The following is a 13,927-nucleotide window of genomic DNA, read 5'->3' as shown; positions in this document are numbered from 1 at the left end:
AAAAAAATTTTGGGGGGGATAACTTTTTAAACCTACTGGCATAAATAAACAAATGGGAAGGGACAAATCAGAGAATGAAGTTGCGATATATATGATCATTTTGGCCTACTTTAAACAAAGAACTTCTATAGATAAACATTCTAATGAACATATATTTATTAAACTTATTCATTTAATTAAGAATAAGTTATCCTTGAATATTCATTTTTTATCTTAAGGGCTATTAATCTTGACTAAAATTAATAATCAATACAACTGTATATATTAGTAGGAATTTAGGAGATTTTTCAGTGCTTCACACACATGCTTTCAACAGGATCCATGAGGTAGGCAGTAAGCCCATGGGGCAGAAAAGGCAAGTGTTTTACAGATAAAGTCTGTTTTACAGACTTTAGCATAAGAAATCAAGTGACTTGACCAATCACAGTTAATAAAAGTGGTAGAACGGGTAAAGATTCCTGATTCAATGTTCCTTCCACTATGCTTAACCCTTTTCTAAACTAGAAGTCAAAATTGTATTAGAAGCTCTAACTGTGTTATTCCATGAGGCAATTAACAAACAGGAGGCCAAATACCTGTTAGAACTAACTTGAACTACTGAGATCCACTACTAGCCTGTAGTGGTCTAGTCCCAAATGACTATTCTAGGCACACAGGCTAGAATTTAGTCAAACCAAACTGTTTTGTGTGTCGCCGGCTCTACCTCTTGGTTTTCCCTCTCTGGATGCCTTTGGTTGTGCATTTTCTCTGCTTCCAGTGCTTCCCTGCCACTTCTCCCAGCCTGGTCCTATGTATCCCAGGGGAGCTGCTGCTTCTGTCACCCTGGTGCTCACATAGATGTGAGCCTGGACTCTCCTCAACCCGGAAGTATTCTGGTTCTGTTTCCAATGTTCAGTAAGTTCAGCAACTGGTTTGTCTCTTGTTCTCTACTATGTTATAAGCATCTTTAAGGACTGAGGCAAGTAAGTCCATCTTTTATCATCTACAGCACCTAGTATCACACAAACAATCACATGTACATGAAGAACTTTATTAACCTCCAAGAAACTCTTCTCTAAGGCCACACGGATGTTGGTCTCTATGCTGGTGCGTTTCTTCCTCCTACGGTTCAAGCCTTCCATTCCTAGCCCTGGAGAATTCAGGGCACTTGGGCTGGAGAGACCTGAATCAGATGAGAGGTTCTCTGTAAGAAAGAAGAAAACACAGAAACCAAGTTAGTGGAGCACAATTCATGCATATAATACACATATTACCAATAATAAAACTGATCAAAATATGTTAAGCTAAAAGCAAGCATGGAAGGGTTTTCATAACCTACATTAAAACATCATTCACTACCATATCTTTCTGAATTCTTTAAGGCTTAAACAAGGTTCTGTTATTTAATAGACCAATGACCCTGGTCATGTCATAGACATCTTTGAGTTTCTTTACACACTATATAAAATGAGATGTTCTCACCTGTAGAACTCAGTAAGATTATAGACGCTAAGGCCTCATTCAGAGCTATGGATGCAGACCATCCAAAGGTGGGCATTACAGATTCGTCTTTTCCAAAGACCTGACTTTTGTTCACATTTACAACAAGAACTATAGTCTAGGAGATCTCCATGGCTCCTTACAGTTCTCACATAGCCTATTGATTCTGTGACTCAAAATTCAAATTTTCCAAAAGGAAATCTCAGTACAACGTACCTAAGTTAAAGCTAGCAGCTCAACTTTTTACATATGAAATATATGGTCATTTTTAATTACAAAAGTAGAAAAATGATCAGAAATAAGTTCATGAGGGCAGCCCTGGCGGTACAGCGATTTAGCGCTGCCTGCAGCTCAAGGTGTGATCCTGGAGACCCAGGATCGAGTCCCACATCAGGCTCCCTGCATGGAGCTTGCTTCTCCCTCTGCCTGTGTCTCTGCTCCAATCTCTCTCTCTCTCTCTCTCTCTGTGTGTCTCTCATGAATAAATAAATAAAATCTTTTTTTTTTTTAAAAAGAAGTTCATGATAATTCATCAAGGAAGAATCTATAAATTTGTTTTTCAAGTGTATCTAAATATATAGGACTTATCTTCTTCCCTCAACTATTCCTAACCCTGGCTCAAATACAAGAAATATGCCAAGGCTAAAAATTCTTGCTCATTGTGTACGTTGTAATTATTACATTTAAATAAATTAGTTCTCTAATTTATAGTCATAATTTACATTGATCCTCTCAACATCAGTGTGGTTCAATGTTCTGAAGTACCAATAATGCAACAGGAAACAAATCCAAGTGTAAACAATTCTCCTGTAAAATTTCACTGGTCACTTCCTGTGTCTTACATATTTACTCACCTGCGTCATTTAGCCACTTCTCCAAAAGTGGCTTTAGCTTGCACATGTTCTTAAAGCTGAGGTTCAAGGCTTCAAAGCGAGAGATGGTAGTTTGGCTGAAGTCATTTCCATATAGTTTACCCATAGCGAGCCCAACATCACCCTGCACAGTAATACAGAACAGGAGGGGGAAAGGAAGAGAGAAGAGATTTATCTTACTAATGTCCAAAGTCTTCATTCTAGGATGCTGCTCCAATAACTGTTCTAAAGACTAAACAATCATCCCATTTATTGGGTCCCACAAAAGCATCCAACCTTAAACTGAGCACAGCATTCAATGAGGACTGTTAGACCTTGATTATTACAAAATTCTTAACTCCCATATTCTCTGTATTTTCAGTCTCTTCTTGTTACCTCATGTAACAATCAAGATATCAAGAATTTCTAAGTTTCAAAAGATAATACTAATATTCTAACAAGCCCACAATGATTTAAATAATCTTTAAGGGACAACTGGGTGGCTCAGCAGTTGAGTGTCTGCCTTCAGCTCAGGACATGGAGTTCTGGGAATGAGTCCTGCATTGGGTTCCTGCATGGAACCTGTTTCTCCTCCCTCTGCTTATGTCTCTGCCTCTCTCTGTGTCTCTCATGAATAAATAAATAAAAATCTTTAAAATAATAATAATAATAATAATAATAATAATAATAATAATAAAATAAATAAATAATCCTTAAAATCATTTATCTGTATCACCTACAGGGTTAATAGATTTAACTGTTTAGATAAAACTTCAGGTATTTCTGAATTAGCCAAACTTCCTTATTATAAATCACTTTAAAATTTAGAAGTAATGCCCCACTCTCCCTGCACTCCCCCTACCCGCCTCCCATAAAATATTTCTGGAAGCAGTGAAAAAAAATCTATTTTCCACCCTTAGTTTGGATTTCAAAGTTGGTTACAAAAACACATATCCTAAAAGACTACTTTTGTAACTATTATAGAGACAGAAATTCACAGTAGAGAGGTTTGACCCACTTAGTTAAACCTTCATGGGCACTGGAAACTTGGTAACCTTATAGCAATAGAACAATGATCCCCTGAATATATTACAAAAGATGTCTTTCTTTATAAGCCTATAACCTTTGAAATGTATACAGTGCTTTTCTTCTGGCTGAATCGCTCTTGTTAAATCTGGAAAAAGCCATATCTTAATAGTTATTTTATATACGGGTAATAAAAACACATGGAGTTTAAATGATTCATGCTCTCGTTTCAGCTAGTTTGGTGGTGGGGCAGAAAGGCAACATTTCTAGTCCTAAGTATTACACAGCCAATTCTACCATGCAACAGCCAATTCCCAACAACTGTGGCAACACTTATTTTGAATTGGGATTATCTTAGTCCTTTGACTCCCCCCACCCCTCCCCAACCATATTTTGGAAAACACATTGTTTATTAGCACCTGCATTAGGTTGTAGTTAAGGAAAGGAAAAAACATTTTTTAAGAAACTTCCATTTTCCTACTGGTGTGCAACTCTGATAAAAAGTTTAACAGAGAGTTATAAATTTAAATGTTTAAATTATATGATAAAATGAGGTTTAGAGAATATCAGGACTTCAATTGGTGTCTCTATTTAAACTCAGTTCCTTATGTCAAAGTCTTTCTGGAAGAAAAAAAAAAAAGGGAAGAGTCATGCCATCTTTCAAGTGCTCAGTAGCCACATGTGGAGAGTGGCTATTGTACTGCTTAGCACAAATACAGAACATTCCCACCATCACAGAAAGTTTCACCGACAGCTCTGAATACACAATCTCTAAGAACAGAAATGGACTGCTTATTGATTTCCTTCCAATTACAGTAAAACTGAAAGAACCAGGATAGTGTGAGTGGGGCATAATGCTATCCATGATATTTATATATAAATGTATCTGTAGATAAAGATTTATCTATATTGATATCTCTATACATTTATTTAATCTTACTTCATTTAATCAACAAATATTTACCAAGTGCCTAGTATATTCAGGCATTAAACATGCTTTGTTTGTCACATATATTCATGTCTTGGTCACTTTATTTCTTTAGATTATTATCTTCCAGAAAGCTGGGCCAACTAAACCTTGCAATTCTTTAAGACCTGCTGTAGTAGGTGAAAATAAATGTCTTCTGACATTGTATCTGCATAATTTGCTAAGAATTTCTGAAAAACTTCTATCTTTCTATGAAAAGTAACAATATTGGTAAGTACACAAAAACACATCAAAAATATCATTATAAAAATAAACAATGCCTTAAAATGGTGGCTAGACTTAAAGCCATGCCATCAACTCATGACAACTATGACAGATCCATGTGAGATTTATTTTATTTAAGGATTTTATCATTTGACACACAGAGAGAGGCAGGCAGAGAGAGGAGAAGCAGATTTCCTGCTGAGCAGGGAGCCTGATATAGAACTTGATCCCAGGACCCTGGGATCATGACCTGAGCTGAAGACAAATGCTTAACCAAATAAGCCACCCAGGTACACCCCCCTTGCGAAATTTATAATACAATTTTACTTCATATTTAAATTTTTAAAAAAGACTTGAGAGAGAGATCGAGTAAACAAGCAGGAGGGGCGGGAAGAGGAGGGGAGAGTGAGAGAATCCTAAGCAGATTCTGTGCTGAGCACAGAGCTCAACATGAGGCTCGGTCTCATGATCCTGAGATCATGACCCAAGGCAAAAACAAGCTGACACTTAACTGTGCCACCCATATGCCCCTAAATTATTTAAATGAATAAAAAGCAACAGGCCCCTCAGTTAATATACTAATTCTCATTAATTTGATATATGCTCAGTTTGGTGCTCTTGTTACTACCATGCTGAGTTCTTCCTCACAAAAGTAAATGTTTTAAGTAGTTGTGTCCTACATCATCTGAACTATATAATATCTCTGATATGTTTTTCTTTGATAAGATTTTATTTACTTATTTGACAGAGAGAGAGAGAGAGAGAGAGAGAGAGAGAGAAGGAGGAGGGGCAGAGACAGAGAGACAAGCAGACTGAGTGGGGAACCTAATGCAGGGCTGGATCCCAGGATCCTGAGACCATGACCTGAGTCGAAGTCAGACACTTAACTGACTGAGCCACCCAGGAAGCCCCTGATATTTTTTAACAGGAAAAAAGGAACAAAGATTGGGATTAGGAAATAATGAATATATCACATATGACAAAAGTGTTATACAATGGTATGCCTCCCAATTATAGAGAGACATTTATAGCAATCTTTTAAGCAACTAAGTAATTAGAAAATTACTGTTTAGAGGGCGCCTGGGTGGTTCAGTCAGTTAAGCATTTGCGTTCAGCTCAGGTCATGATCCCAGGGGGTCCTGGGCTGGAGGCCTGTGTCAGGCTCCCTGCTCAGTTGGAAGTCTGCTTCTCCCTCTCCCTCTCCCCTCTGCTCATGCTCTCTCTTGCTTTCTCTCTCACATACATAAAATCTTTAAAAAAAAAACAAGAGAAACACTGTTTAAAATATCTAATAACATGTATATTTACTCAGAGAATAGAGATTTTTGTTTGTTTAAACTAATAACTTGAATGTCTAATTTCCTCTGTGTGTTTATATAAACCAACAGGATACAAAGCAATCTTTGAATAGCTAACTGGGGTATGTGACTTAAAAATAAAGTTGATTTTCCCATCCTCCATCAGTAATATATGGTTTAATCCACATAGTTAAATTTTACAAAATGTTGTCTCTGGTATGTCAGTCTTTCTGGAGAAAAAAAAAAGGAAGAATCATGCCAAATAATAGGATAAAAACCATAAAGCACCAGACCATAAGGATGCTCCTTTACATATAAGAAAGAGAAATATGTTGGGTCAAACGCCACAGAAAGGGTAAACATTATTTGGGTAAAAGTTAAAGATTTTTAAAAGCCTTAATATACTTGGCATATCACTAAGGCAACAATCTCTTAAGGAACCTAAGAGTATGTTGTGCTAATAGCCTAAAAGCTGAAGCAGTGCTCGATATGCTAACCTTATACTTAGCAGTTAAACATTCAAGCTTAACTCCCTCTTATCAAACTAGTTGTATCTTCAGCTTTCTTTTTTAAAAACAAGCCAAAGGGCAGCCCGGGTGGCTCAGCGGCTCAGCGGTTTACTGCCGCCTTCAGCCCAGGGTGTGATCCTGGAGACCCAGGATAGAGTCCCACGTTGGGCTCCCTGCATGGAGCTTGCTTCTCCCTCTGCCTGTGTCTCTGCTTCTCTCTCTTTCCCTCTCTGTGTCTCTCATGAATAAATAAAAAAATAAAACCTTTAAAAAATAAAATAAAAACAAGCCAGACTGTTGAGATGTTTCAAAAGTACTAAACTCTTTTTGAATTGTAATTTGTTTCTTCACAACTGAAATTCCTCATTTTCTCTAAAATTATATCTACTTAAAAAATTATTTCATGTTCCTAATATGTATGTATGTAGTTCTTCTGAGCAGAGAAATATAAGGAATAAAAGTCTGTTCTTAAAAACACCAGAAAATTAAGATATCATCTTTGGTTTTTGATCTACCACGGTAGAATCATTATTTTACTTTCAACTGAAAATAATTCAGATAGTGTTTCAGTAGTGGCTTAATCTTCAGACAGGAATTATATTCTTAGAAAATACCAGGTTTTCTCTGATTCCGTAATATCCACTCCAATCTATACTTCAGTAACTGTTTTTCATCTAATGATCTCATATCATTTTACATGAATGTATGTATGTCTCCATTGGCCCCCCTTCTCTCCTCAAAATCTGTTTTTAAACAAGTCTTTCAAACTTTTTCCCTTTCAGTTACTATAAAAGGCCCTGCAATCTTACAAACAAAGCACTAAGGTCTAGAGCCAGATGTTCTACAAATAAAATCCTAACTGTAGTTACAGTAGCCCCAAACACAATCTTTTAAACTCTGACCATTTATTGGTCTAATTATGATTTCAGAGGCCTGTGTTCTGAGAGAAATCTTAAAGGTTTTAACCAAACATTAAATCAGAACTTTGTAATTGAATATATGACTAGCTGTCTAAATTTGTAAGTGCAGAAAATGGCTAAGAACAAGTTGAAGTCTAAAACTAAGTGACAGGGATGCCTGGGTGGCTCAGCGGTTGAGTGTCCGCCTTTGGCTCAGGGCGTGATCCTGGAGTTCTAGGATCAAGTCCCACATCGGGCTCCCTGCATGGAGCCTGCTTCTCCCTCTGCCTATGTCTCTGCCTCTCTGTCTCTCATGAATAAATAAATAAAATTTAAAAAAATAAAATAAAACTAAGTGACAGCGGCACCTGAATGGCTCAGTGGGTTAAGTAACTGCTTTCAGCTCAGGTCATGGTCCCCAGGTTCTGGGATTGAGTCCAGCATCAGAGGACTCTTCTCAACGGGGAGCCTGCTTCTCTCTCTGCTTCTCGCCCTGCTCACTCACTCTCTCTCTCTCAAATAAATAAACTCTTTATTTTAAATAAATAATAAATAAATAATACATACATACATACGAAGGGACAGCAAGGCCGAGGAACATACTGTGCCTCAGAAGCCTCTATGGACCTAGAAAGCACAGATCTGGACACAGTTAAGGAGGAAGATCCAAGTGAAGGGTGGGGTCATCCTACCTGAGTGAATCCAAGTTTGATTCGTCTTTGTTTGAAGGTCTTGGCAAATTGCTCAAGCTCCTCAAGGTCACTGGGCTCCTCCAAGCTGGGAGTATCAATTCGCTTTGGTGTGGACTGGCTCTGTGGAAGTGTCTGAATTGGGGTTGCTGCTATTGTGCGTGTTGGGGTTGCTGGCTGTTGCAAAGAACAGAAGGAGAAGAACAAGCATACAAAATGATACTTAAGTTTATCATGGAATGTGTCACAAATGAAAAACTTAAGGAAGCAGCTCTATTCATGAAGAACTATGAAGACCATGTAACATTGTAGAAGGTACAACAAAATGCTCAGCCAGAAAAGCAGAGTGTGAAATTGGGTGTACTATAATTACAGTTAAAGTTAAACATATAAGTCCATGAAGAAGTAAGTACTGAAAAATGAAACCCCTTATATTTGGGTTTTCAAATATATGTATGCATAAAATATGTGTGTTCAGAACATACATAATAAATTACTCTATTTTAAAGAATCTATTTCATAAATAGACCCCTTAATCTGTAAGTAAGTTTCTAAACAGCAGGGACCATATCAATCTTGTTTATCACTACCATACCTCCAACTTGTGACACTGTATTATAAAAAGAGTAAGATTAAAACGATTTTAAGGGAAAAGCAAATCATCTATCATTTAAATAAGTTACTAGCTTCCTTTTTGTGTATTTCTTCCCATAGACCTACATTTCTTTCCTTTTTTTATCCTGTTTTTGATTTGTTGCACTGTTTAATCTGTAAATGTTTCTTTCACAAGTTAGAAGTAATTTCCAAATTTTCAATAACAACATACACCTCACAGATCAGAGTAACTTTTATGATATGATTAAGACATTGGAAGGGGTCACAGAGCAGAAAATCAAAACGGTAAACTTTGTTTTTACTCAGGTATGACTGACATACAAAACAGCTGTATATATTTAATGTGTACATCTTGATGAGTCTGAAGATAGTATACATTCACGAATATATACTGTCACCATACACAATGCCCTAAGCTTACTCATTACCTCTGGCAAGTCCATCCCTCCCTTGGATCTACATTCTTTTTTTTTTTTTTTTTAAAGATTTATTTACATTCTTAAGTTTAATTACAGTACATATAATTTTATACTCTGCTTCACAATTATCACTTTCAAAGGCTGAGGCAATATTATCGTTAATTAATTTAATAATTTCTTCATTACTAAACACTTTTTCATTTATGTTCTCACTAACATAGTTAACACCATAATGAAAAACTTTGTGCACAGGGTAATTTACCCCACCGTCGTAATTAGTTCTTTGAGATAAATTCACAAGTGATTTTCTGCAACTGGATAAAGGGTACACCATAAACAGTTGCATTGCTTTTGATACACATCATGTTGGTTCTCACTATAAAATGCTAGTTTCTTCCACATGATTATGTTAGCAGTTTTTTTTTTTTTTTATGTTAGCAGTTCTTAAAAATGTTTTGCTAATTGAGGGAGTATATGGTACTTGACTATTGCCTTGATTTGTATTTCTCTTATTACTCAAAGTAAAATTTTTCTGTGCCCATTATTACTTGTATTTCTTTATCAATTTATTTATATCCACAACCCATCTATATATTAATGATCTCCTTATCCTCATCCTTATTGAGCTCATCAGATGTTAGAGATTAAGCCTTTGTCTGTTTTATTAGTACAAACAGATTTCCCAATCTGCTTTTTCTCCTTTTATTTTTCAGCGTACGTAAGTTTTAAATTGTCATTTGGGTTATTTTTCTTTTCCTTTCTAATACCTTGTTGCTTCAAATCTGAGAAAGCTTTTACTTATTCTTAACTCAGATAAAATTCCTTTTAATAGACTGCTAGCTTCCTCTTACATATTTTTAAATATTTATTTAAATCTATCTGAGATTTATTTGGGGACATGAAGGTATACTCTTTCTTTTTCTTTTAAAGAAACTATTAAATTTCCTTATTACACAAACACAAGGCTACTCTGTTTTACTCACAAGCCCTGAGTAGAACCTGCCCTTGCCAGTATTCATTAGGAGAAGGTGTTGCCCTGACTGCAAAAACAGTTGCAGAGTTGACCCTTCCTGTGACCAGCAGCTCAGGTGAGAGATTATAAACCAGGGTTACAGATGAAGTCTGTGGCTGTGAATTTTCTTGTCATTTAAATGCATCATACACCCCAAACTTCGAGCTGGATAGTAATATGTTTTTTCCAGCTGAACCAAATGGCCCAGAAAACTACACAACAGACACGCCACAGGCCTACAAATGGAGTAGGCTCCTTTCTATCATCCTGCTTCAATGAAGACAACCAAGTCCATCTCTATTAGATGTTGCTGACACTGAGTAATTTTCAACCTGACCATTCTGGAGGAGTCAAAAGTAGCACCAACCATACTAAAATCCTATGCAGTTGTACATTTCCTGGTGTGACTGGTGGATAGGTAGAAGTGTGTCTCAATTCTCTGTTACTTCATCTCCAGGCTTGACATAGCCCCGTTCTCAAATAATAAAGGACTAAAAATAGTTTGAGTACCTTCAGGTGGAGTGGTTACAGATAAGTTATCCCTGAGGCTGGACTGGGCTAGATCTAGAAGTAGTTGAGTAGAGTTCACTGAGCAGGAGTCAGGATAAAGCTACAACAGCCCTGCCACTGTGCCCAGAGCACAGAGGCCAAGAAGGAATTGCTGGTACGGGCTTTCTGACTTTTATATGCAGCATATTCACAATTAAATGCAAATTTAAAAGTGTACAGTTTAATGCTCTATATAAAGTGTACAACTGTATATAGTCATGAACTGCTATGACAATTACAACACAGAACATTTCTATCCCTTACAAAAGTTTCTTTGTGCTCTTTGCTACCAATCTCCACCCTTAGCCCTCAGCCCCTGGCAGTACTGATACGATTTCTATCCCTATAGTTCTATCTTCTAAAACACCATACACATTGAATCATATGGTATTCAGACCTTTTATGTTTAGCTTCTTTCACTTAACATAATGCTTCCAAAATTTAAACATGCTGGTGAATGTTTCAGAAGTATTTGTATTGCTGAGTAGTATTCCATCCTATGGGTATGGAAAAATCATGTTACTTATTCACCAACTGATGGACATTTAGATTATTTCCGGTCTGGGTGATGATGAATAAAACTGCTTTGAACATTTATATACAGGTCTTTGTGTGGACATATGCTTCCATTTCTAGGAGGAGAACTGCTGGGTCATAACGTATGTGCATATTTAATTTTATAAGAAACTGCCGGGCAGCCTGGGTGGCTCAGTGGTTTAGCACCACCTTCAGCCAAGGGTGTGATTGGAGACCCGGGATCGAGTCCCACGTCAGGCTCCCTGCATGGAGCCTGCTTCTCCCTCTGCCTGTGTCTCTGCCTCTCTCTCTCTGTGTCTCTCATGAATAAATAAATAAAATCTTGAAAAGAAAAGAAAAGAAAAGAAAAGAAAAGAAAAGAAAAGAAAAGAAAAGAAAAGAAAAGAAAACTGCCAAACTGTTTGCACCAACTTACAACCCCACTAATGATATATAAAACAGCCCAGTTGCTTTACACTTGGTATTGTCAGAGTCTTTTTAATTTTGCTCTTTCTAGTGGATGTGTAGTGCTATTTCCTTTGCATTTCCCTGATGACTAATGATTTTGAGCATTATTTTGGTATGTTTACTGGGCTTTGCATATCTTCTTTGGTTAAATACTTTCAAACATTTTGCACATACCCATCCTTTTTTTTTCTTTTTAAGATTTTATTTATTTATTCACGAGAGACACAGAAAGAGAGAGAGAGAGAGGCAGAGACACAGGCAGAGGGAGAAGCAGGTTCCATGCAGGGAGCCCGACGTGGGACTCGATTCTGGGTCCCCAGGATTAGGCCCTGGGGTGAAGGCGGCGCTAAACCGCTGAGCCACCCAGGCTGCCCCCTGCCCTTTTATTTTTTTTTAAAATCAAGTTGTCTTATTATTGAGTTGTGTGAATTCATTATAAAATCTGAACAGTCTTTTATCAGATATAAATTTGAAGAATATTCTCTTTCATTCTGTGCCTTTTAGTATTTAAAAAATTTTTTTTAAATTTTTATAAAATTAAATTTATTAATTTTTCTTTTATGATTAGGCTTTTCATGTCCTTTATTTTTTAAGATTTTATTTATTTATTCATGAGACACACACACAGAGAGAGAGAGAGGGAGAGAGAGAGAGAGAGAGGCACAGACATAGGGAGAAAGTAGGCTCTACGCAGGAAGCCTGACATGGGACTTGATCCCGGGTCTCCAGGATCACACCCTAGGCTGAAAGCGGCACTAAACCGCTGAGCCACCCGGGTGGCACTAAACCGCTGAGCTACCCGGGCTGCTGTTCTATTTTTTTTTAAAGGATTTATTTTATAGTGAGAATGCAGGCATGTGAGAGGCAGAGGAAAGGGAGGAGAGAAGCAGATTCCCTGCTGACTGTGAAGACCAATACGGGGTTTGACCCATGACCCCAAGATCATGACCTGAGTTGAAATCAAGAGTTAAACTGAAAAAAAAAAAAAAAAGAGTTAAACTGAAAATCAAGAGTCAGACACTTAACTGACTGACCCACCCAGGCACCCCCTTTTGGGTCCTATTTAAGAAATCATTACTTTGGGGCACCTGGGTGGCTCAGTTAAGTGTCTGCGTTTGGCTCAGGTCATGATCATGGGTTCCTGGGATCAAGTCCCATGCTGGGCTCCCTGGTCAGTGGAGAATCTGCTTCTTCTCTCTCCCTTTGTCCCTCCCTACCGCTTGTGCTCTCTCTTTTTCTCAAATAAATAAAATCTTTTAAAAACCATTTTATTTCCAAAGAAACAAAGATTTTTCCCTAAGTTTTCTTCTGGAAGGTCAGGTCCATAACCTATTTCAAATTAATCATTGTAAATTGCATAAAATAAAATCAAGATTCTTTTTTTTTTTCCCTTGCTGATGGATAACCAAAGACTTTCCTTTTCTCACTGAAATCCTTTGGCTCCTTTGTGGAAAATCAGTTGGCCATAGATGTACAGGTCTACTTAACCTTCTTTCTGTTTCATTTCTATCCATGCACCATTATCATGCTATCTGCATTACTGTAGCTTGATAACAGTTCTTGACATGAGGTAATCTTTTAATATTTTTATTTTCAAAATTGTTTTGATCATTCTATGTCCTCTACAATTCCATATAAATGTTAGAAAGACCATGCAAATTTCTATTTAAAAAAGCCTATTGTATTGACTGGAATTGTGTTGAATTTATAGATCAATTTGGAAAAGAATTCACATTTTAACAACTTCTTCTGATTCAAGAAAATATTATATCTCTCCATTTAATTTCAACTCAGCAATATTTTGTAGTTTTCAATGTTTAATTAAGTCTTACAAATGTTTTAAATTTTAAAATGTTTTAAATTTATCCGTAAGTACTATAAATATTTTTCCTCTTAATTTAAACTTCCAAACAAAAAACAAAAAAACAAAAAAAACAAAAAACTTCCAAACAATCATAGTTAATACTGATTATAAGAATATAATCCTACATTCTTGCTAAATTCACTTATTAATTCCAGCAGCTTTTTGTAGATTCCTTAGGATTGTGTACATAGACGATCATGTCCTCTACTAAATAAAACAGGTTTACATCTTCCTTTCTAATCTATATGTCCTTTATTTCTTTTTCTTGTCTTATTGCTAGGACCTATAGTACAATGCTGAATAAAAGTGGTAACAGCGGACATCCTTGCCTTATTCCTGATCTTAATGGGAAAGTATGATGTAGGTTTTTTTTTTTTTTTGTAGATGTCTTTACTCGGTTTGAAAACTATTCCTATTAGCAAGAATTTTTATCTTAAACAGATGTTGAATTTTGTCAAACCTGTGCTAATGTGCTAATGATAACTTCCAAGATTACAGATAAAGAGAATCAGAGCTGGAAGAGGGATTCAGGATCAGTCAG

At 36.6% G+C, this 13,927-nt stretch overlaps 1 protein-coding gene across 5 annotated transcripts in view; it reads right to left on the bottom strand.

Annotated features, from left to right (window-relative positions):
- The window catches only part of POU2F1 (POU class 2 homeobox 1), a 187,083-nt gene that overhangs the window by 29,806 nt on the left and 143,350 nt on the right, over positions 1 to 13,927 (bottom strand). For all 5 annotated transcript variants that reach the window (XM_077901517.1, XM_077901521.1, XM_077901519.1 and 2 more), the window contains 3 exons: positions 7,947 to 8,120; positions 2,334 to 2,475; positions 1,038 to 1,183 (listed from right to left, as the gene is read on the bottom strand). In XM_077901517.1, coding sequence (XP_077757643.1) covers positions 1,038 to 1,183; positions 2,334 to 2,475; positions 7,947 to 8,120 — 462 coding nt within the window. The remainder of the gene's footprint in view (positions 1 to 1,037; positions 1,184 to 2,333; positions 2,476 to 7,946; positions 8,121 to 13,927) is intronic.

This window comes from Canis aureus, chromosome 6 (assembly GCF_053574225.1).
Source record: "Canis aureus isolate CA01 chromosome 6, VMU_Caureus_v.1.0, whole genome shotgun sequence".
Classification (NCBI taxonomy): domain Eukaryota; kingdom Metazoa; phylum Chordata; class Mammalia; order Carnivora; family Canidae; genus Canis; species Canis aureus.
Note: the sequence above shows the minus strand (reverse complement) of the source record. Positions and strands in the feature narration are given on the sequence as shown.